Source organism: Oncorhynchus keta, chromosome 24 (assembly GCF_023373465.1).
Source record: "Oncorhynchus keta strain PuntledgeMale-10-30-2019 chromosome 24, Oket_V2, whole genome shotgun sequence".
Taxonomy (NCBI): Eukaryota; Metazoa; Chordata; class Actinopteri; order Salmoniformes; family Salmonidae; genus Oncorhynchus; species Oncorhynchus keta.
The window spans coordinates 14,798,492-14,821,214 of NC_068444.1; the positions used below are offsets into that span (position 1 = coordinate 14,798,492).

At 42.3% G+C, this 22,723-nt stretch overlaps 1 protein-coding gene and 1 non-coding gene across 2 annotated transcripts in view; one reads left to right on the plus strand and one right to left on the minus strand.

Moving 5' to 3' along the window:
• The window catches only part of LOC118402731 (dynein axonemal heavy chain 17-like), a 76,482-nt gene that overhangs the window by 50,838 nt on the left and 2,921 nt on the right, over positions 1-22,723 (plus strand). The window contains 14 exon segments of the mRNA XM_052477853.1: positions 4,045-4,209; positions 4,320-4,460; positions 4,590-4,760; positions 4,987-5,109; positions 8,651-8,844; positions 8,931-9,079; positions 9,236-9,363; positions 13,377-13,604; positions 14,690-14,881; positions 15,566-15,745; positions 15,830-16,012; positions 16,118-16,300; positions 18,829-18,972; positions 22,489-22,714. Coding sequence (XP_052333813.1) covers positions 4,045-4,209; positions 4,320-4,460; positions 4,590-4,760; positions 4,987-5,109; positions 8,651-8,844; positions 8,931-9,079; positions 9,236-9,363; positions 13,377-13,604; positions 14,690-14,881; positions 15,566-15,745; positions 15,830-16,012; positions 16,118-16,300; positions 18,829-18,972; positions 22,489-22,714 — 2,407 coding nt within the window.
• On the minus strand, positions 7,379-7,432 carry LOC118357776 (U7 small nuclear RNA). Its single transcript, XR_004820358.1, has one exon. It is a non-coding gene; the product is annotated as a U7 small nuclear RNA (small nuclear RNA).

Sequence of the window (22,723 nt, forward strand, 5' to 3'; positions counted from 1 at the left end):
CATTCTAAGTGATTTCAATTAGCCTTTCTCCAATCTTATTGTTTTATACTGTTCAATTCAACTTCAAGCAAAACAGGTTTCAGCACTTTTGCATTTCCTGCACTCAGTTGCAGTGGTGGAAAAAGTACCCAATTGACATACTTGAGTAAAAGTAAAGATACGTTAATAGAAAATTGTAAAAGTGAAAGTCACCCAGTAAAATTCTACTTGAGTATAAGTCGAAAAGTATTTGATTTTAAATATACTTAAGTATCAAAAGTAAATGTAATTGATCAAATGTACTTAAGTATCAAAAATAATTTCCAATTCCTTATATTAAGCAAACCAGATGGCACCATTTTCTTTTTTTTTTTTCATTTACAGATAGCCAGGGGCACACTCCAACACTCAGACATAATTTACAAACAAAGCATTTGTGTTTAGTGAGTCCTCCAGATCAGAGGCAGTAGATGACCAGGGATATTCTCTTGACAAGTGCGTGAATTGAACCATTTTCCTGTCCTGATAAGCATTCAAAATGTAACGAGTACTTTTAGGTGTCAGGGAAAATGTATGGAGTAAAAAGTACAGTATTTTCTTTAGGAATGTAGTCAAAAAACATGTAGTCAAAAAACAAACAAATAAAGTACAGATGCCAACAAAAAAAAAATACTTGAATGTATTTTTACTTAAATACTTTACACCACTGCTCAATTGAGATCATTTCCACACTGCCACCTAGGGCTGCACTACATGGACAAATAATCTGGTACATATTTTTAACCAAATGTTGCAATTGCGATTTGACTTGCGATTTCAAGAAAAACTGTTGGAATCATGGAAATAGAATGACTATTCTAATTCTATAGTTAGGATATAATAGTGAGCACCTTTAGTAGTGTTGTTTGAGATGACAACGAATTAAAATGCCAGGGAGGTTATTGTGACAGGGTCTTAGTTACTTCATGCAGCTAACATATTCTTGCTTTGGATATTCCTCTTTGATTTAGAAGATACTGTTGTATAAACCACATGCCGATTTAGGTCTACACCATCACTAGTATTATCAGGCTGTATTAGCTAGCTACATTTGCTCTTACTCAGTACATTTATTAGCTAGCTAGCTATTAGCATTAGCGACTAACAATTATCATCTCACAAGATTTAGGGCAACTTGCTAAGAAAAGACGAACGAGCTGTTTGCTGATGTAAGAAACACAAGCTAATAGTGTCATTGTAGAACACTAGTGGATTTATAAAAAAAAAACAGCATTGTTATCAACATTTTTGCATGTGCTGCATTGACCATGCAGACTAAACGTGTCTCGTGGTTGAGGAACATCAAATGCGCTCCTTGAGTGACAGGGGGCGTGGCTAGGTCTGTGTGGAAAGTGGCGCGAAGAGAGATGACTGAAGTAGCGAAGTAAACTATAAACATTGACATTCATTACACATGGCATATCACATTTAACAACCAAATATTAAAATACCGGTCCATGCATCAATACCGGTATATCATAAAATATGGTATACTGCCTACATGGTTCTCACCCCCTTCCATAGACTTATACAGTAATTATGATAACTTCTGGAGGACATTCTCCAACCTATTAGAACTTTTGCAGCATGAACTGACATATTGTCCACCCCATCAAAGGGTCAGAGAATTAATCTAGTACTGAAAGCATAAACTACAGCTTCTAACATTGTGGCAACAGTTTGGGGAAGGCCCTTTCCTATTTCAGCATGACAATGCCCCTGTGCACAAAGCGAAGTCCATACAGAAATGTTTTTTCGAGATCGGTGTGGAAGAACTTGACTGGCCTGCACAGAGCCCTGACTTCAACCCCAATGAACACCTTTGTGATGAATTGGAACGCCGACTGCGAGCCAGGCCTAATCGCCTAACATCATTGCACAACCTCACTAAAGCTCTTGTGGCTGAATGGAATCAAGTCCCTCGCAGCAATGTTCCAACATCTAGTGAAAAGTCTTCACAGAAGGGTGGAGGCTGTTATAGCAGCAAAGGGAGGACCAACTCCATAAAACCCATGATTTTGGAATGATATGTTCAATGAGCACGTGTCCACGTACTTTTGGTCATGTAATGTATCTGCAAATCAAATTTCGCAACAATATGATCCATAAGGAAGGCTACTACATATTTTACTGTTTACAATTCACAAACTTGATTCCCACGATTCTATTCACCATGATTGAACCGAATCCCAACCACAACAGTGACGAAGCGAATCAATCGATTTGTCAAAAGGAATAGTTTAAAATGAATCTATGTAAAACATTTATTTGTATATTTGTTTGGTCTATTGTTAAGTGGGGCATCTGTTATACATCAAGTCAAATTTGTATGGCCTTAGCTTCTCCTTCACCCAAATCCAGATAGCAGATGTTCTGAAAGAGCTGCAAAATCTGGACCCATACAAATCAGCTGGGCTAGACAATCTGGCCCCTCTCTTTCTAAAATTATCTGCAGCCATTGTTGCGACCCCTATTTACTAGCCTGTTCAACCTCTTTCGTATCGTCCGAGATTCCGAAAGATTGGAAAGCTGCCGCGGTCATCCCCCTCTTCAAAGAGGGTGACACTCTAGACCCAAACTGTTACAGACCTATATCCATCCTGCCCTGCCTTTCCAAAGCCAAGTTAACAAACAGATCACTGACTATTTCAAATCCCACCGTACCTTCTCCGCTGTGTAACCCGGTTTCCAAGCTGGTCACGGGTGCACCTCAGCCAAGCTCAAGGTACTAAACGATATCATAACCGCCATTGATAAAAGACAGTACTGTGCAGCCGTCTTGATTGACCTAGCCAAGGCTTTGACTCTGTCAATCACCGTATTCTTATCGGCAGACTCAACAGCCTTGGTTTCTCAAATGACTGCCTCGCCTGGTTCACCAACTACTTCTCAGATAGAGTTCAGTGTGTCAAATCAGATGGCCTGTTGTCCGGACCTCTGGCAGTCTCAATGGGGGTACCACAGGGTTCAATTCTCGGGGAGACTCTTTTCTCTGTTTATATCAATGATGTCACTCTTGCTGCGGGTGATTCCTTGATCCACCTCTACGCAGACAACATCATTCTGTATACATCTGGCCCTTCTTTGGACACTGTGTTAACAAACCTCCAAATGAGCTTCAATGCCATACAACACTCCTTCCGTGGCCTCCAACTGCTCTTAAACGCCAGTAAAACCAAATGCATGCTTTTCAACCGATCGCTGCCCGCACCCACCTGCCCAACTAGCATCACTACTCTGGACGGTTCTGACTTAGAATATGTGGACAACTACAAATACCTAGGTGTCTGGCTAGACCGTAAACTCTCCTTCCAGACTCATATTAAGCATCTCCAGTCCAAAATTAAATCTAGAATCGGCTTCCAATTTCACAACAAAGCCTCCTTTACTTACAAATAGAACTAAATGATTTTTACAATTTAATATGGCTAACCAAAATAAAAACTGTATGGTTCTTCAAAAGGTTCTTTGTAGAACCTTTGAGATCGAGAAAGGTTATTTATAGAACCCTTTGCTAGAACCTTTTTTTAATGATTATTTGTCGTTTAGGAAAGGGTTCTTTATTGCACCATAAAGGTTTATTTTAGAACCTTATGAGCATGGTTCTTTATAGTACCTTCAAATAAGGGTTCTATATAGCACTCGAAAAGGGATCCGCTATGGTTACAAGCCAAATAACCCTTATTTGGCACTGTATAATTATTTTTGTGTGTGTAGAGAGGGCAAGCCAAATCAAGCAATGAAAAATGATATCCAATATAATTTATATGGTTTGTGACACAAAAAAAGTCAGTTCCCCTGTCTTCAAGTGGATTTCTTCAGGATAAGTGGAAGATGGTGTGGCTCCGGGGTGAAGTGTTGGGAACCACACAACCTGATCTAGGATCAGCTTCTACATTCCCCAACCGTTTTAACCATTAGTGGGGGAAATGCAAAACTGAGCCAAGATCAGCATCTAAGGTCACCTTTACTCTACTCCGGGTGCTGTGACTAACCTGTCCCCGTTGCTCTGCGATGTGTATATAGGCTGAGCTGACCAAGCAGCAAAACAACTTTAAGATTGTGCTGAAGCAGCTGGAGGACTCTTTGTTGGCTCGCCTCTCGGCTGCCTCCGGAAACTTTTTGGGAGACACCGCCCTCGTAGAGAACCTGGAAATCACCAAGGCAACCGCCACCGAGATCGAGGAGAAGGTACACACACACACACACACACACACACACACACACAAACACACTTTCTCTAATGATGGTCTATTATGGTGTGAAGGTGAGTGGAGAATGTTTGGGTTTGTGGCCTTCAGGTGCGCGAAGCGAAGATAACAGAGGTTAAGATCAACGAGGCCAGAGAGAACTACAGACCTGCATCAATACGAGCTGCCCTGCTCTACTTTATCCTCAACGACCTGAACAAAATCAACCCCATCTACCAGTTCTCCCTCAAGGTAACACTCCACAGGACTTTAGAATCACACTCTCAATACTCAATACTTTATTATCAACCTCAGAACTAATATTTGATGAAAACTTGGTTTTGTGTGTGTGTGTGTGTGTGTGTCTGTCTCTGTGTGTAGGCTTTCAGTGTTGTGTTTGAGGTGGCCATCATGCTTACAGAGCCGGCGGACGAGGTGAAACACAGAGTGAACAACCTGATAGATCAGATCACCTACTCTGTGTTCATGTACACCAACCGCAGCCTGTTTGAGAGGGACAAGCTTACCTTCATCGCTCAGGTTGCATTCCAGGTCAGAAAACACACCAGACAGACTAGTGAATAGGGTGCCCTATGAGCCCTGGTCAAAATTAGAGCACTGAATAGGGTACCGTTTGGGACGCAGACAGAATGACTTTTGACAAAATAGGAACTTACAGAATCAAAGTGACATTTGGTGACACACACAGGCCCATATACTTACGTAGAACATTTCTGCTTGGTGGATGAGAATAGTATTTATTTGTGTGTGTGAGTAGATCTTGCTGATGAAGAAGGAGATCAACCCTACTGAGCTGGACTTCCTCCTGAGGTTTCCGTACAAAGCTGGCCTGGGCTCTCCGGTTGACTTCCTGGCCAACCAGGGCTGGGGTGGCATCAAGGTGGGCACAGCCCAAACACACACGCACTCTACACTCTCAGAAGAAAAATTACGGTTAGAGTACAGTATTGTAAACAGGGGTACAAAAATATCAACATTTGCATAATGTCCTTTCAGAGGTACACATATAATCTCACATGGTACTGTGCTGTACCTTTTAGGGTACATGTGCTGATAATCTATTATAATAGTGAATTATTTTTGTACCCAATATTTTGAATATAAAGGTACAGTCATCACACACACTCAAAAGCCTCACCCATTATTATAATGTTTCCCAGCATGCTCTATTGCAAGTAAAAAAAATTGAATGGTTTGTTTCAATGTGTGTTTTTGCATGCACATTGATTGATCTTATGCGACACAAAGATAAATGAGAAAAGAGAAGGAACCCGCACACTGCTCTTGATAGTATCACTGCTCTTTAACAAGCTTTACGTAACAGCCTCAAAAGCCCTGACGAAGGCCGTGAGGCCGATACATAAAGCTTCTGAAAGATCAGTGATACAATCAAGGGCAGTGTGCGGGTTCCTGCTTTTTTCTCATCTTATTCAAATGTTACCATGCACCTGCAAAAAAGATAGCTCAGACATGCGAGTGGCTTTTGAATTATTTTTTTTAGACAAAGACAAATAACATAGATTTTTCTAAACTAATCCAAGCTATTAGAAGTTGAACTTATTGCCAGAGGTGGGACCAAGTCACTATTATTTGAGTCACAAGTAAGTCTCAAGTCGGGTCCAAGGTAGAACGGGTCAAGACTCGAGTCAAAGTCGTGCATTCTAAGAGCAAGTATATATTTATACAGTTGAAGTCAGATGTTTACATACATTAAAACTCGTTTTTCAACAACTCCACAAATTACTTGTTAACAAACTAGAGTTTTGGCAAGTCGGTTAGGACATCTACTTTCTTTGTGCATGACATAAGTCATTTTTGTGCATGACATAAGTCATTTTTAAGTAATTTTTCCAACAATTGTTTACAGACAGATTATTTAACTTATGATTCACTGTGTCACAATTCCAGTGGGTCAGAAGTTTATAGACACTAAGTTGACTGTCCCTTTAAACAGCTTGGAAAATTCCATAAAATTATGTCATGGCTTTAGAATCTTCTGATAGACTAATTGACATAATTTGACACCATGGGACCACGCAGCCGTCATACCGCTCAGGAAGGAGACGCATTCTGTCTCCTGGAGATGAACGTACTTTGGTGCGAAAAGTGCAAATAAATCCCAGAACAACAGCAAAGGACCTTGTGAAGATGCTGGAGGAAACAGGTACAAAAGTATATATATCCACAGTAAAATGAGTCCTATATCGACATAACCTGAAAGGCCACTCAGCAAGGAAGAAGCCACTGCTCCAAGACCGGCACAAAAAAAACAGACTACGGTTTGCAACTGCACACGGGGACAAAGATCGTACTTTTTGGAGAAATGTCCTCTGGTCTGATGAAACAAAAATAGAACGGTTTGGCCATAATGACCATCGTTATGTTTGGAGGAAAAAGTGGGAGCACGGGGGTGGCAGCATCATGTTGTGGTGGTGCTTTGCTGCAGGAGAGACTGGTGGTCTTCACAAAATAGACGGCATCATGAGGAAAGGAAAATTATGTGGATATATTGAAGCAACATCTTAAGACATCAGTCAGGAAGTTAGCTCACCCCTGTGTTGATTGAATCAGAGTGCCCAGTGTGCGTTTCACTTGCCAATCTGTAACGTTTTTTTTGCAAGGGCGATGCTGCTGCTACTGGCTCTGGCTGCGTGTAGATTAATTCACGTAGCCAAACCATATACTTGATGAATCTATTATGATCAAGATGAACAATCAAGCATGGAGCAATCAACTATTCAGTGACCACTCGTGCCCTGTGGGTTGGGGCATTGTTATCCAATGGGGACATAGCTATGGTAGCCAAAATAATGGCCTGCCCAGCATTTTTGTACATGACCCAAAGCATCCCAAATGAAAATATACTATAGTATACAATGGTATTAATTCTATAGTATTTACTGTAGTGTTTTTGTGGAATTTACTGTAGGATTCACTGTATAGTTTTTTAATAGTGTAGTATTTACAGTTAATTATAGTAGAACTACTGTAGTAAGAGCTGAAGTATATACTATAGTAATTAATGTAGTGTTTTTGCGGATTGTAGTGTACTGTAGTATTTTTGCAGACATTACTGTAGTATTTACTATAATAATATTATTTATTATTATTTACTATAGTGTTTTTGTTTTATTATCTTTGACATATAAGTGGGCTTTCTCCTTCAGGAAACCTACTGGAGAAATACTAAAAGAGTAACATTTCCAGACTATAGGTAGGTTGTACTGGGGTCTGAAGAGATAGTTAAGAGCTTCTGCTCTTTTCTATAACCTGTAGGGAACACAATATATGGTCAATACTTGGCATTTAGCTTTCTCACTTATGGGTGGCACAAATTGTGAAATGGGGGAGGGGAATGGGCATGGTATATGCAAATTAAATACTGTAGTATTTACTATATTTAAAAAAGTGTAGTGTTTTTGCTGACTGTAGTATACTACAGATTGCTTGTCACGTTCGTCGTATGACTGAGATCAAGGCGCAGCGTTCCACATATTTTAATAAACGGAAACTCACTAAACAAAACAAATAAAGAACAAACAAAACGCTATACAAAATAGTGCTGACAGGCAACTACACATAGTCAAGATCCCACACTAGAAAGTGGGGAAAAGGGGTGCCTAAATATGATCCCCAATCAGAGACAACAGCTGTCTCTGATTGGGAACCATATCAGGCCAACATAGACATACAAAAACCCCTAGACCTACAAAAACCCTAGACATACAAAAACCCTAGACATACAAAAACTCACCCTAGTCACACCCTGATCTAACCAAAATATATAGAAAACAGAGATATCTAAGGTCATGGCTGACATTGCTATAGATCCAATTTGTAAGTCGCTCTGGTTAAGAGCGTCTGCTAAATGACTTAAATGTAATGTAAATGTAATTCTATAGTAATTACTGTAGTATTTAATGTGGGATGATGGGGTGTTAATTGCTTAATTAACTCAGGAACCACACCTGTGTCGAAGCACCTGGTATTTTGGCAGTTACCTGTATGTAATGTGTTGTCATAAAGAGTTTAATTTCAATTATCAAATATTAACTTAGTGAAGGCTACAGAACTGAAAGCCACAACCATGTCTCAGTCACTAGCAAAAACAGTCATGGGTGGTACTGGTAACTCAGATTTACTTGAAAGACATCCTGGGAAATATGCAAAAAGGCTTTACACCCTACAGTGTTAAAACAACACCCAAAAACCTTTTTGCCACTTAAAAGGAACAAATTATCTTGTCAATGTGGTGGTACCCTAATTGATGTACCTATAACTAAATATACAAATTACATACCACTACAGTGACAAGCGTTTGTACACCTTTATTTCTGAGAGTGTACAGACAATCACACACACACACTATCCACCTGCAGAGCTGAGTAATAGAGGTTTGTGAATGTATGTGTGTGTGTCAGGCCCTGTCGGAGTTTGATGAGTTTAAGAACCTGGACCGGGACATGGAGGGATCTGCAAAGCGCTGGAAGAAGTTTGTTGAGTCGGAGGCTCCGGAGAAGGAAAAGTTTCCTCAGGAGTGGAAGAACAAGACAGGCCTCCAGAAACTCTGCATGATGAGGTGTATGAGACCAGACCGGATGTCCTACGCAGTCAGGTACAAGACACACACACACACACACCAGTGTAAAGGAAGCAGATGTTTGTTCTGGTAATGTTGAGTGTTTGTTCTGTGTGTTGTAGTACTTTTGTGGAGGAGAAGATGGGTACAAAGTACGTGGAGGGGAGGAGCGTGGAGTTCGCTGTATCATTTGAGGAGAGCAGCTCGTCTACTCCCATGTTCTTCATCCTCTCCCCAGGAGTCGACCCCCTCAAAGATGTGGAAGCTCTAGGTATGTGCACGTGCACGCACACACGCACACACACACACACACACACACACACACACACACACACACACACACACACACACACACACACACACTTGCTGTAGGACCTTGAACCCTATCTGTTTCATGTCCAACCTGCCATCCTGTCATTTGGTCCAGGTAAGAAGATGGGTTTCACCTTTGACAACGGGAAGTTCCACAACGTGTCTCTGGGTCAGGGCCAGGAGGTGGTGGCCGAGGCTGCTCTGAACATGGCAGCTAGAGAAGGACACTGGGTTATACTGCAGGTACACTGAATGGGCACCACTTACTCCTTACTCACAGGCTGGAGTTTAAACAGCGTGCAAGTTATTGTCTTCATCTCAAATCGAACCCTATTCAACTACAGTGGGACAAAAACGTATTTAGTCAGCCACCAATTGTGCAAGTTCTCCCGCAAAAAGATGAGAGGCCTGTAATTTTCATCATAGGTACACTTAAACTATGACAGACAAAATGAGAAAAAAATCCAGAAAATCACATTGTAGGATTTTTAATGAATTTAATGTTCATTTTTGGATGTTGATGCCCTTTAATTCAAGTGTGCACCAGCAAGTTACTTGTTTGGTTAGTGGTGTTTCTGTAGTGCACATGTGATTACAGAGTTTGATAAACAAATCGCCACTGCATTGATGCAAATAATCATAATATTGTTCTGTCAGGTCCACATAGACTACTCTGTAGTTAACATTTAATTGTTGAAGGTTATCATTGGCATCATCACTAAAGGCTACTAGCCAGCAGATCCGACACTCTTGCTTACAGCTAGGGTTGGCCAGGCTTCCTGTGTATTATTGGATTAAGACACCGCAGTTTACTTAAAGACTAGCAGTCGTTCAATCTTCTCGGTGTGACAGTGTAACACAGAGAGGGGCATTCCTGCATTGCCTATTCAGAAAGTTGAAGGAAAATAGGAATCAATGATGCATTTTGTTCATCTCTTATGATAATCTTGGGCAAATTCATACATTTTCTAATAAATGCAATATATTTAGTTGATTTCAATACATTTTTGAATATTGTTGAATTCCCATTTTAATGTCTGAATTCCATGATTCTGTCTGCGTTCTCCGCATGCAGATTTGATAGGGTCCTATAATACGGGTGCCATTTGGGACGCATCCATTGTCATGGAATATTTTGTGAAGGATATTTTTGCCTGTTGCTTTATATGGCTCTGGTTGTTATTAAACTGCAATTGTAACCTCATATAGACTAGTTGTAGACTAACTACAATGAGCAAAAATCTAAACGCAACATATAAAGTTTTGGTCCCATGTTTCATGAGCTGAAATGAAAGATCCCAGATAATGTTCGATACGCACAAAAAAGCTTATTTCTCTCAAATGATGTGGACAAATATGTTTACATCCCTGTTAGTAAGCATTTCTCATTTTCCAAGATAATCCATCAACCTGACAGGTGTGGCATATCAAGAAGCTGATTAAAGAGCATGATCATTACACAGGTACACCTTGTGCTGAGTACAATAAAAGGCCACTCTAAAATGTGCAGTTTTGTCACACAACACAATGCCACAGCTGTCTCAAGCTTTGAGGGATTGCAATTGGCATGCTGACTGCAGAAAGTCTACTAGAGCTGTTGCCAGAGAATTGAATGTTCATTTCTCTACCTTAAGCTGTCTCCAACGTTGTTTTAGAGAATTTGGCAGTACGTCCAACTGGCCTTACAACCGCAGACTGTGTAACCACGCCAGCCCTGGACCTCCACATCTGAGACCAGCCACTGGACAGCTGATGAAACTGTGGGTTTCCACAACTGAAGAATTTCTACACAAACTGTCAGAAACCGTCTCAGGGAGGCTCATCTGCATGCTCGTCGTCCTCACCAGGGTCTTTACCTGACTGTGCTCTTTACAGATGAATCCTGGTTTCAACTCTACCGGGCAGATGATAGACAGTGTGTGTGTGGTGTCGTGTGTGCGAGTGATTTTCTGATGTCAACGTTGTGAACAGAGTGCCCCATGGTGGCAGTGGTGTTATGGTATGGGCAGTCAAAAGCTATGGCCAACAAACACAATTGCATTTTATCAATGGCAATTTGAATGCACAGAGATACCGTGACAAGATCCTGAGGCCCATTGTCGGGCCATTCTTCCGCCGCCATCACCTCATGTTTCAGCATGATAATGCACGGCCCCATGTCGCAAGGATCTGTACGCACTTCCGGGTGGCTGAAAATGTCCCAGTTCTTCCATGGCCTGCATACTCAACAGACATGTCATCCATTGAGCATGTTTGGGATGCTCTGGATTGACTATTTGTTCCAGTTCCCAACAATATCCAGCAACTTCGCACAGTCATTGAAAAGGAGTGGGACAACTTTCCACAGACCACAATCAACAGCCTGATCAACTCGATGCGAAGGAGATACTGACTGGTATTCTGATCCACGCCCCTACCTTTTTTAAGGTACAGTGCCTTGCGAAAGTATTCGGCCCCCTTGAACTTTGCGACCTTTTGCCACATTTCAGGATTCAAACATAAAGATATAAAACTGTATTTTTTTGTGAAGAATCAACAACAAGTGGGACACAATCATGAAGTGGAACGACATTTATTGGATATTTCAAACTTTTTTAACAAATCAAAAACTGAAAAATTGGGCGTGCAAAATTATTCAGCCCCCTTAAGTTAATACTTTGTAGCACCACCTTTTGCTGCGATTACAGCTGTAAGTCGCTAGGGGGATGTCTCTATCAGTTTTGCACATCGAGTTTTCCCATTCCTCCTTGCAAAACAGCTCGAGCTCAGTGAGGTTGGATGGAGAGCATTTGTGAACAGCAGTTTTCAGTTCTTTCCACAGATTCTCGATTGGATTCAGGTCTGGACTTTGACTTGGCCATTCTAACACCTGGATATGTTTATTTTTGAACCATTCCATTGTAGATTTTGCTTTATGTTTTGGATCATTGTCTTGTTGGAAAACAAATCTCCGTCCCAGTCTCAGGTCTTTTACAGACTCCATCAGGTTTTCTTCCAGAATGGTCCTGTATTTGATCCATCCATCTTACCATCAATTTTAACCATCTTCCCTGTCCCTGCTGAAGAAAAGCAGGCCCAAACCATGATGCTGCCACCACCATGTTTGACAATGGGGATGGTGTGTTCAGGGTGATGAGCTGTGTTGCTTTTACGCCAAACATAACGTTTTGCAATGTTGCCAAAAAGTTCAATTTTGGTTTCATCTGACCAGAGCACCTTCTTCCACATGTTTGGTGTGTCTCCCAGGTGGCTTGTGGCAAACTTTAAATGACACTTTTTATGGATATCTTTAAGAAATGGCTTTCTTCTTGCCACTCTTCCATAAAGGCCAGATTTGTGCAATATACGACTGATTGTTGTCCTATGGACAGAGTCTCCCACCTCAGCTGTAGATCTCTGCAGTTCATCCAGAGTGATCATGGGCCTCTTGGCTGCATCTCTGATCAGTCTTCTCCTTGTATGAGCTGAAAGTTTAGAGGGACGGCCAGGTCTTGGTAGATTTGCAGTGGTCTGATACTCCTTCCATTTCAATATTATCGCTTGCACAGTGCTCCTTGGGATGTTTAAAGCTTGGGAAATCTTTTTGTATCAAAATCCGGCTTTAAACTTCTTCACACCAGTATCTCGGACCTGCCTGGTGTGTTCCTTGTTCTTCATGATGCTCTCTGCGCTTTTAACGGACCTCTGAGACTATCACAGTGCAGGTGCATTTATACAGAGACTTGATTACACACAGGTGGATTGTATTTATCATCATTAGTCATGTAGGTCAACATTGGATCATTCAGAGATCCTCACTGAACTTCTGGAGAGAGTTTGCTGCACTGAAAGTAAAGGGGCTGAATAATTTTGCATGCCCAATTTTTCAGTTTTTGATTTGTTAAAAAAGTTTGAAATATCCAATAAATGTCATTCCACTTCATGATTGTGTCCCACTTGTTGTTGATTCTTCACAAAAAATACAGTTTTATATCTTTATGTTTGAAGCCTGAAATGTGGCAAAAGGTCGCAAAGTTCAAGCGGGCCGAATACTTTCGCAAGGCACTGTATCTGTGACCAGAAGATGCATATCTGTTTTCCCAGTCATGTGAAATCCATAGACAAGGGCCTAATGAATTTATATGAATTGACTGATTTCCGTACATGAACGGAAACTCTGTAAAATCTTTGAAATTGCTGAATGTTCAGTTTATATTTTTGTTCAGTGTATATAGACTACTCACCAGGTATTCAATAATAAACCCTCCCCTTTGTAGAACATCCACCTGGTGGCCAAGTGGCTAGGCAGCCTGGATAAACTAGTGGAGCGCTACAGCATAGGTAGCCATGATGACTATCGCGTGTACATGTCAGCTGAGCCTTCGCCTACGCCAGAGTCGCACTACATCCCCCAGGGCCTGCTGGAGAATGGCATTAAGATCACCAACGAACCGCCCACCGGCATGCAAGCTAACCTGCACAAGGCCCTGTATCTCTTCAACCAGGTAACACATATGTACACTCACACACAAACACTGACTTTACAAAACATTAAGAATGCGTAAAGGCAAACCCGTTTTAAATAATTCATGCATACTTTCCTAACTCTAAAATGTGCCTAAACAATCTACAAGATCAGAGTATTTTTACCAGTTGGTGCTGAAACAGAGACAACTATGCTTATACACTGAGTTTATAAAACATGCTATTTCCATGACCGACTGACCAGGTGAATCCAAGTGAAAGCTAGGATCCCTTATTGATTCCACTTGTTAAATCCACTTCAATCAGTGTAGATTTTTTATTTTTTTTTATTTATTTTATTTTACCTTTATTTAACCAGGCAAGTCAGTTAAGAACATATTCTTATTTTCAATGACGGCCTGGGAACAGTGGGTTAACTGCCTGTTCAGGGGCAGAACGACAGATTTGTACCTTGTCAGCTCGGGGGTGTGGCGCAGTGGTTAAGGGCCACCAGAGACTCTGGGTTCCCGCCCAGGCTCTGTCGCAATCGGCCGCGACCGGGAGGTCCGTGGGGCGACGCACAATTGGCATAGCGTCGTCCAGGTTAGGGAGGGATTGGCCGGTAGGGACATCCTTGTCTCATCGCGCACCAGCGACTCCTGTGGCGGGCCGAGCGCAGTGCACGCTAACCAAGGTTGCCAGGTGCACAGTGTTTCCTCCGACACATTGGTGCGGCTGGCTTCCGGGTTGGATGCGCGCTGTGTTAAGAAGCAGTGCGGCTTGGTTGGGTTGTGTATTGGAGGACGCATGACTTTCAACCTTCGTCGCTCCCGAGCCCGTACAGGAGTTGTAGCGGTGAGACAAGATAGTAGCTACTAACAATTGGATACCACGGAATTTGGGAGAAAAAAGGGGGTCCACCACCCAAAGGACATCGAGCCAACTTGACACAACTGTGGGAAGCATTGGAGTCAACATGGGCCAGCATCCCTAGGGGGGGTGCAACTCAATATTAGGAAGGTGTTCCTAATGTTTGGTGTACTCAGTGTACAGTACCTGCACACACTTAAATTGAATTTGAGTTGAGTTGAATGTAATCTCTTCCCTATCTCTACGTGTGTGTTAGGACACTCTGGAAATGTGCTCTAAAGAGTCAGAGTTCAAGGTGATTCTGTTTGCATTGTGCTACTTCCACGCTGTGGTGGCTGAGAGGAGGAAGTTTGGAGCTCAGGGCTGGAACAGATCTTACCCCTTCAACAACGGAGACCTCACCATCTCCGTCAACGTCCTCTACAACTACCTGGAGGCCAACTCCAAGGTGAGTGAGTGAGAGAGACATCACTAACTACCTGGAGGCCAACTACAAGGTGAGTGAGAGAGACATCACTAACTACCTGGAGGCCAACTACAAGGTGAGTGAGTGAGAGAGACATCACTAACTACCTGGAGGCCAACTACAAGGTGAGTGAGTGAGAGAGACATCACTAACTACCTGGAGGCCAACTACAAGGTGAGTGAGTGAGTGAGTGAGTGAGTGAGTGAGTGAGTGAGTGAGTGAGTGAGAGAGACATCACTAACTACCTGGAGGCCAACTACAAGGTGAGTGAGTGAGACATCACTAACTACCTGGAGGCCAACTCCAAGGTGAATGAACATGTGACTGACATCACCATCTCTCAATCAGCCTAGAGCTTTATGGCCCTGCTGCACAACAGCCATCAGCCATTGAGGGACTGCTTCCTTTGAAATCAATGAAAGCTGCTATACTGTTTGCATTGCATCGTGTACAATGTCAGCGTCCAAGCTCAAGAATCGCTGAGGTTCAATGCTCGATGGCTGACGTGCGCATTCATTCTAATCAAATAAGTTGATTTTGGTTGGTTCCTGTGCAGCAGGGTACATTGGTGGCGATACTTGTAGTGTGTGTCTGACCCCACTCTCTCTCCCCCTTCTTTCTCCATTTCTCTCCCTCCATTCTCTCACCCCACCTCCCTCTCTCCAGGTGCCGTGGGACGACCTGCGCTATCTGTTTGGGGAGATCATGTACGGTGGCCACATCACAGACGACTGGGACAGGAAGTTGTGTCGTACCTATCTGGAGGAGTATGTCAGACCTGAGATGCTGGAGGGAGAGCTGTACCTCGCACCCAGCTTCCCTGTACCACCCAACTCTGACTACAAGGTTTGGAACACACACACACGACAACACCCTTGAAAACTAAAAATATTGTTACCTATCAGTAACCCTCAGTGTGTGTGTGTCCAGGGCTACCATATGTACATAGATGAGGTGCTGCCTCCAGAGAGCCCCTACTTGTATGGCCTCCACCCCAACGCTGAGATTGGCTTCCTCACCATCACCTCAGAGAAGCTGTTCCGCACCGTGCTGGAGATGCAGCCCAAAGAGTCAGACGCAGCTGGGGGAGGAGGGGTGTCCAGAGAGGAGAAGGTATGAAAAACACTATCACCCCACCTCAGAGCCTTTAATTAACCCCCACTAGAGTCCTGACCTGTGTGTGTATGCCACTGTGTTTGCCTGTGTTTTCTCCTAAAGGTGAAGGGCATCCTGGATGAGATCCTGGAGAAGCTGCCAGATGGTTTCAACATGATAGAGATAATGGCCAAGGTGGAGGAGAGAACTCCCTACATAATCGTGGCCTTCCAGGAGTGTGAGAGGATGAACTTCCTCACCAAGGAGATCACACGCTCTCTCAAAGAGCTCAACCTCGGACTCAAGGTACGGGAGAGACAGAGTGTGTGTGACATGACATCACAGTCGTTGTCTGTAGTCAAACTGAAAGGAGTGTACAGCGAATGGTGTGACCAATGTTCCCGCACATTCTTTCTAGCACTGAGTAAATTTCAGGTCTGCTGAGCGCAAACTGGAACGTTGTGAAAATACTTCCAGCGCACGTTTACAGTGAACACAGAGGCTGTACCCACTTTAAGTCACAGTTTTAACAGTGGTCAAGTAGGCTACTTGATCATAATGTAGGCCTACCAGTGGCTTACCATCAAAAACAATGGAGAAAATACATCCCATAACATTTTAACATGGAACATTTCTGTTCTATCATTCAGCCTACAGTAAGTAGTAGCCAATATGTGGTGTACAATGTAGGCCTACATTCCAAGAGTCTTTTGAAAAAAAAACATGCAGGGCTTTACATTAACCTGTTTATCTACCGGTCCTTCAGACAAGGAGGTGACTGAAAATGCTGTTGTGTTTGATGCAAGAAACCACTTTACAAAATACAATGCTTTATTATTCTCATAACATTATTACAGATAATCAGACAAATTATGCTACCCTCTGCCTATTGGCTATTTAGGCTTGAATAAGCTGTCTCAAAACAACACTGCTCATTTTAGACACAAAAAAAAGCTCTTTACCGGACTCGCTTTTCAAAGATGTCTAGAAATGTACATGTTTTGTGTTCTTGTGGGAAGCAATCACTGCCCCCTTGCTGACTACAAATGATCTATAACTGGGCTAATAACTCACTAACTAGCAAAGGATATGAACAAAATGTGCATCTCTCGCTTTCATCTCAAAACAAGCGCATCTACTCACGATCACTCGTACTGTAAATAAAGTCCAGTTCAAAGTAAATGACAGATCCATACTGTAATATGTCAATGGTCTATTTGTATATACAGTAGCCCTACTGCAGCTCTGATTGTTTATGCCACACCAGTCTGTGTAGAGTACAGGCTGAGTAATGCGTGCCAATGCAATAGAATCCTACTCCGATGCGTTCTGCCTACAACAAAATCTCGCATTGAAAGTGGCTAATATTGCATTGATTCGATCACAATTGCCACAGTAAAGGGAAACATTGATAGTGTTAACAGGGAAAACTCTAGAACAGTAGTCAACCTTTTCCGAGTCAAGATCACTTTGAGTCTAAATGCAAGCAGAGATCTACCGCTTAGATTTTTAAGCCTATGCAACATTAACCAATTAAAAACAGTACTGTATCAATGAGGTTTGTGCAGTAAGCTATAGGCCCAATAAATGATCACCGCATATTAGTTTTGTTTGAATTACCCTGCCAATGCATTGTTGTTTCAAATTGAGTTAGGCTATATGATCATACCGGTAATAGATCCGTTGTTGTATTGTGAGGCATAGCTGAGTGAGCATACATTTAAATAATTGTTTTATTTTATTGGGCTGATGGTGCCTGCATCTGATGGTCAGTCTCAGTGGAGGGAGAGAGCAGCAGACTGAGGGTCTGCCTCTTACCACCCCTCCGCGCTCTTTCCTCAACTGACACTGACTATAAAGGAACACCATCTTCCAGCTGATGGCAAAATACATATAGCATCTGTTAGGTTCTAAAAACTGAAGGACAACTATGAAAAGCTAAAACCAAGTTTATTCACCCAATGTGTACCCAATGTGTCAGACATGTTCCCACCAGCACAAGTGTATATATACCCCAATTTAGGTGAAGTCTCCTCCTTCCCTCTAAACATGACATATTTATTGCTAGGCAGGAAGTTGTGTGATGTGGGTAATAATCTGTTCCTTCTCCATTACTGTGACCTGACCTCTGCCCCTATTCCTCACTAATCTACAGCTCTCCACCTTTATCAGTGCCTTTCCCTTACATTCCAAGCCCCTGGCTCATATCCGACCTTAATTGACTCCCTCATATACATTCCTCCTACAGAAAACCATTTAACTTCTGGTGTAACAAGCGTGGCTCTTCTCCTTTCCATAGGATACCTGATGATTAACAATATTACAAGTTTAGAAGTCAGAACCCAACACACTGCACTATTGCTGCCTCATGCACAAATTCATGTTTTTACTCCAATGAATGGAGAGTGAAAGTTATTTTATGCCTTCTACTTACTACAGACACAGTAGTCTGAGCAATCCGATTGGCCAGCACTAGGCCTATAGTGCACTTGATTTGCTCACTGGGCCCGCGGGCAGAGTGTGTACCTTCAGACAAATTAAATGGCAACAGTTCACCTACCTGGTGCTCAGGGCAGCTATATCAGGTGCACCTACTGCCAACAGCCAGAGACTAATAAAAATAATAATAGGAACAAGGATTTTTAAATACATTTTTAAAATGGAAAATAAATGCTTTGGAGATCAATTGATTGGTTGATGACCACTACTCTAAAGTTCAATCTCCTGCTTCTCTCTGTGGGCTGATATTTCTGCAAGGCAAGTCCCGGGGGATACTGTGTGCAGCTCAGATGGAACATTGGGTGGGACATTGTCTTGTCTGTCTGTCTCTGTAGGGTGAGTTGACAATCACAACCGACATGGAGGAGCTGGGTAACGCTCTGTTCCTGGACACGGTGCCAGAGTCCTGGACCAAGCTCGCCTACCCCTCCTTGCAGGGCCTGGGGGGTTGGTATGCAGACCTGCTGCTCAGGATCAAGGTACAACACCATAATATATACTCTCTGATCGGGAGACATTTTTGCCCTCAGAACAGCCTCAATTCATCAGGCCATGGACTCTACAAGGTGTCGAAAGCATTCCACAGGGATGCTGGCCCATGTTGACAGTTGTGTCAAGTTGTCAGGATGTCCTTTTGGTGGTGGACCATGCTTGATACACACAAAACTGTTGAGGATGGAAAAACCAAGCAGTGTTGCAGTTCTTGACACAAACTACTGCACCTGGCACCTACAGTTGAAGTCAGAAGTTGACATACACTTCAGCCAAATACATTTAAACTGTTTCACAATTCCTGACATTTAATCCTAGTAAAAAAAAATCCCTGTTTTAGGTTAGTTAGGATCACCACTATATTTTAAGAATGAATTCCCAGTGTGTCTCAAGTGTACATGCACTCAATTAGTTTTTGGTAGCATTGCCTTTAAATTGTTTAACTTGAGTAAAACATTTTGGGTAGCCTTCCACAAGCTTCCCACAATAAGTTGGGTGAATTTTGGCCCATTCCTCCTGACAGAGCTTGATGTAACCGAGTCAGGTTTGTAGGCCTCCTTGCTCGCACACGCTTTTTCAGTTTGGCCCACAAATTTATGGGATTGAGGTCAGGGCTTTCCCATGGCCACTCCAACACCTTGACTTTGTTGTCCTTAAGCCATTTTGCCACAACTTTGGAAGTATGCTTGGGGTCATTGTCCATTTGGAAGACCCATTTGCGACCAAAGCTTTAACTTCCAGAATGATGTCTTGAGATGTTTCTTCAATATATTAACAATTTCGCTTCCTCATGATGCCATCTATTTTGGGAAGTACACCAGTCCCTCCTGCAGCAAAGCACCCCCACAACATGATGCTGCCATGCTTCACGGTCGGGATGGTGTTCTTCGGCTTGCAAGCATCTCCCTTTTTCCTCCAAACATAACGATGGTCATTATGGCCAAACAGTTCTATTTTAGTTGTTTCATCAGACCAGAGGACATTAATCCAAAAAGTACGATCTTTGTCCCCATGTGCAGTTGCAAACCGTAGTCTGTTTTTCTTATTTTTATGGTGGTTTTGGAGCAGTGGCTCCTACTTGCTGAGCGGCCTTTCAGGTTATGTCGATATAGGACTGGTTGTACTGTGGATATAGATACTTTTGTACCTGTTTCCTCCAGCATCTTCACAAGGTCCTTAGCTGTTGTTCTGGGATTGATTTGCACTTTTCGTTCCAAAGTACGTTCATCTCTAGGAGACAGAACGCATCTCCTTTCTGAGTGGTATGACGGCTGCGTGGTCCCATGGTGTTTATACTTGCGTACTAATTGTTTGTACAGATGAACGTGGTACCTTCAGGCATTTGGAAATTGCTCGCAAGGATGAACCAGACTTGTGGAGGTCTACAATTTTTTCTGATGTCTTGGCTGATTTCTTTGGACTTTTCCCATGATCTCAAGCAAAGAGACACTGCGTTTGAAGGTAGTCATTGAAATACATCCACAAGTTCACCTCCAATTGACTCAAATTATGTCAATTAGCCTATCAGAAGCTTCTAAAGCCATGACATCATTTTCTGGAATTTTCCAAGCTGTTTAAAGGCACAATCAACTTAGTGTATGTAAACTTCTGACCACCTGGAATTGTGATACAGTGAATTAAGTGAAATAATCTGTAAACAATTGTTGGAAAAATTACTTATCATGCAAAGTAGATGTCCTAACCGACTTGCCAAAACTATAGTTTGTTAACAAGAAATTTGTGGAGTTTTAATGACTCCAACCTAAGTGTATATAAACTTCCGACTTCAACTGTACTACCATACCCCGTTCAAAAGGCACTTAAATCTTTTGTCATGCCCATACACAATCCATATCTCAATTGCCTCCAGGCTTACACATTCTTTAACCTGTCTCTTCATCTAAACTGATAGATGTGGATTTTAAACAGGTGACATCAATATGGGATCATAGCTTTCACTTGGTCAGTCTCATGGAAAAATCATGTTTTGTACACTGTGTATATGCATAGAGAAAAGTGCATAAAAAAAAAATGGGAATTGCGTTCCATTTACATGTGCTTAACTCAGGTCAGAATTCCCCCCAACTGCGTGATGAGGTAAACATTTGTCAAAATTTACTACACAGTGGAAATATGATGAAAAACTTGTATGTCACAGAATGAAGGGTACCGTAACAGTTTCTTAGGTTGGCAGGGTTCTCCCCAGGATTTTTAAAAAGGTGGTGCTGCTGAGTACGTTGGCGGGGAGAGTCCCGGAGAGGGCAGTGCTTCCGCCCTTTGGACTCAGCAGAAAATGGCAAATCTATCTACTGGCCTTATATATATATATAAATAAATAATACATATTTTTTTTCTACAGTGCACAGCACCTCTCTTACATTCTTTGGGGAGAATCCTGGTTGGGTTTATTTCAATCCTGCCCACAGCACCCAATTAATCAAATTCTGATTGCACCTGCACGCAACCCAATTGTAATGCCTATGGTCAATATGGTTTGACATATATCCCTATGGGGATTACACAATGTACATGGGACAATATTTTTTAAAATGTCAATAGCTCAAAATTTCAATGACTTAACCGCAAACCAACTTTAAAATGGTATAAAATCATATACTAATATTGAAAGAATTTAATGAGACAACTAGGTGTGCAACATGAAAATAATTGTTCCATTTACATGGTGTAATTTATTGGACGTTCCCTAACTAGCCCCAAAGTTTGGATAGCCTAAGTCAAACCAACTTTGCCACGGCTGCTAGCTTGCTTGCTAGTCTAGGCGACTTTGATACAAAACCTGGTTAGACTGTTTCAAGTTAACTAGAAGGGTGAGTGACTGTACGGTTTTGACAAAAAGTAAACACACATTCGAACACAAACCCATCAAAGCACAGCTCCAAAACCCAGATGTTCTGTCGCATTTGTGGTCCTTCTGTGGCTCAGTTGGTAGAGCATGGCGCTTGTAACGCCAGGGTAGTGGGTTCGATTCCCAGGACCACCCATACGTAGAATGTATGCACACATGACTGTAAGTCGCTTTGGATAAAAGCGTCAGCTAAATGGCATATATTATTATATATTATTACTATTATATATTTATATATTATATTATATTATTTCCTAAAGAGAATTGAACCGATGCTAAATCAGGAAGTTCAGCTCCCCTTTAAAGCCAGGTAATTTTCCATTTTTAACTTTATTTAACCAGGCAAGTCAGTTAAGAACAAATTCTTATTTTCAATGACGGCCTGGGAACAGTGGGTTAACTGCCTGTTCAGGGGCAGAACGACAGATTTGTACCTTGTCAGCTCGGGGTTTGAACTCGCAACCTTCCGCAACTAGTCCAACGCTCTAACCACTAGGCTACCCTGCCGCCCAATTGAGCCGACATAGCGTTTACCGAGAATGAGATCTCCGCGAACATTGTATTCATTATCGATGACATGCGATTGTATTGAATATTCTGTCCATACATACTGTGCTGATCGCTTTTGTCTGTGTAGGAATTGGAGTCGTGGACAGCAGACTTCGCTCTCCCCACCACGGTGTGGCTGGCAGGGTTCTTCAACCCCCAGTCGTTCCTGACAGCTATCATGCAGTCCATGGCCAGGAAGAACGAGTGGCCTCTGGACAGGATGTGTCTGTCTGTAGAGGTGACCAAGAAGAACCGCGAGGACATGACCAGTCCACCCAGGGAGGGGGCCTACGTCTACGGACTCTACATGGAGGGTACGGGTT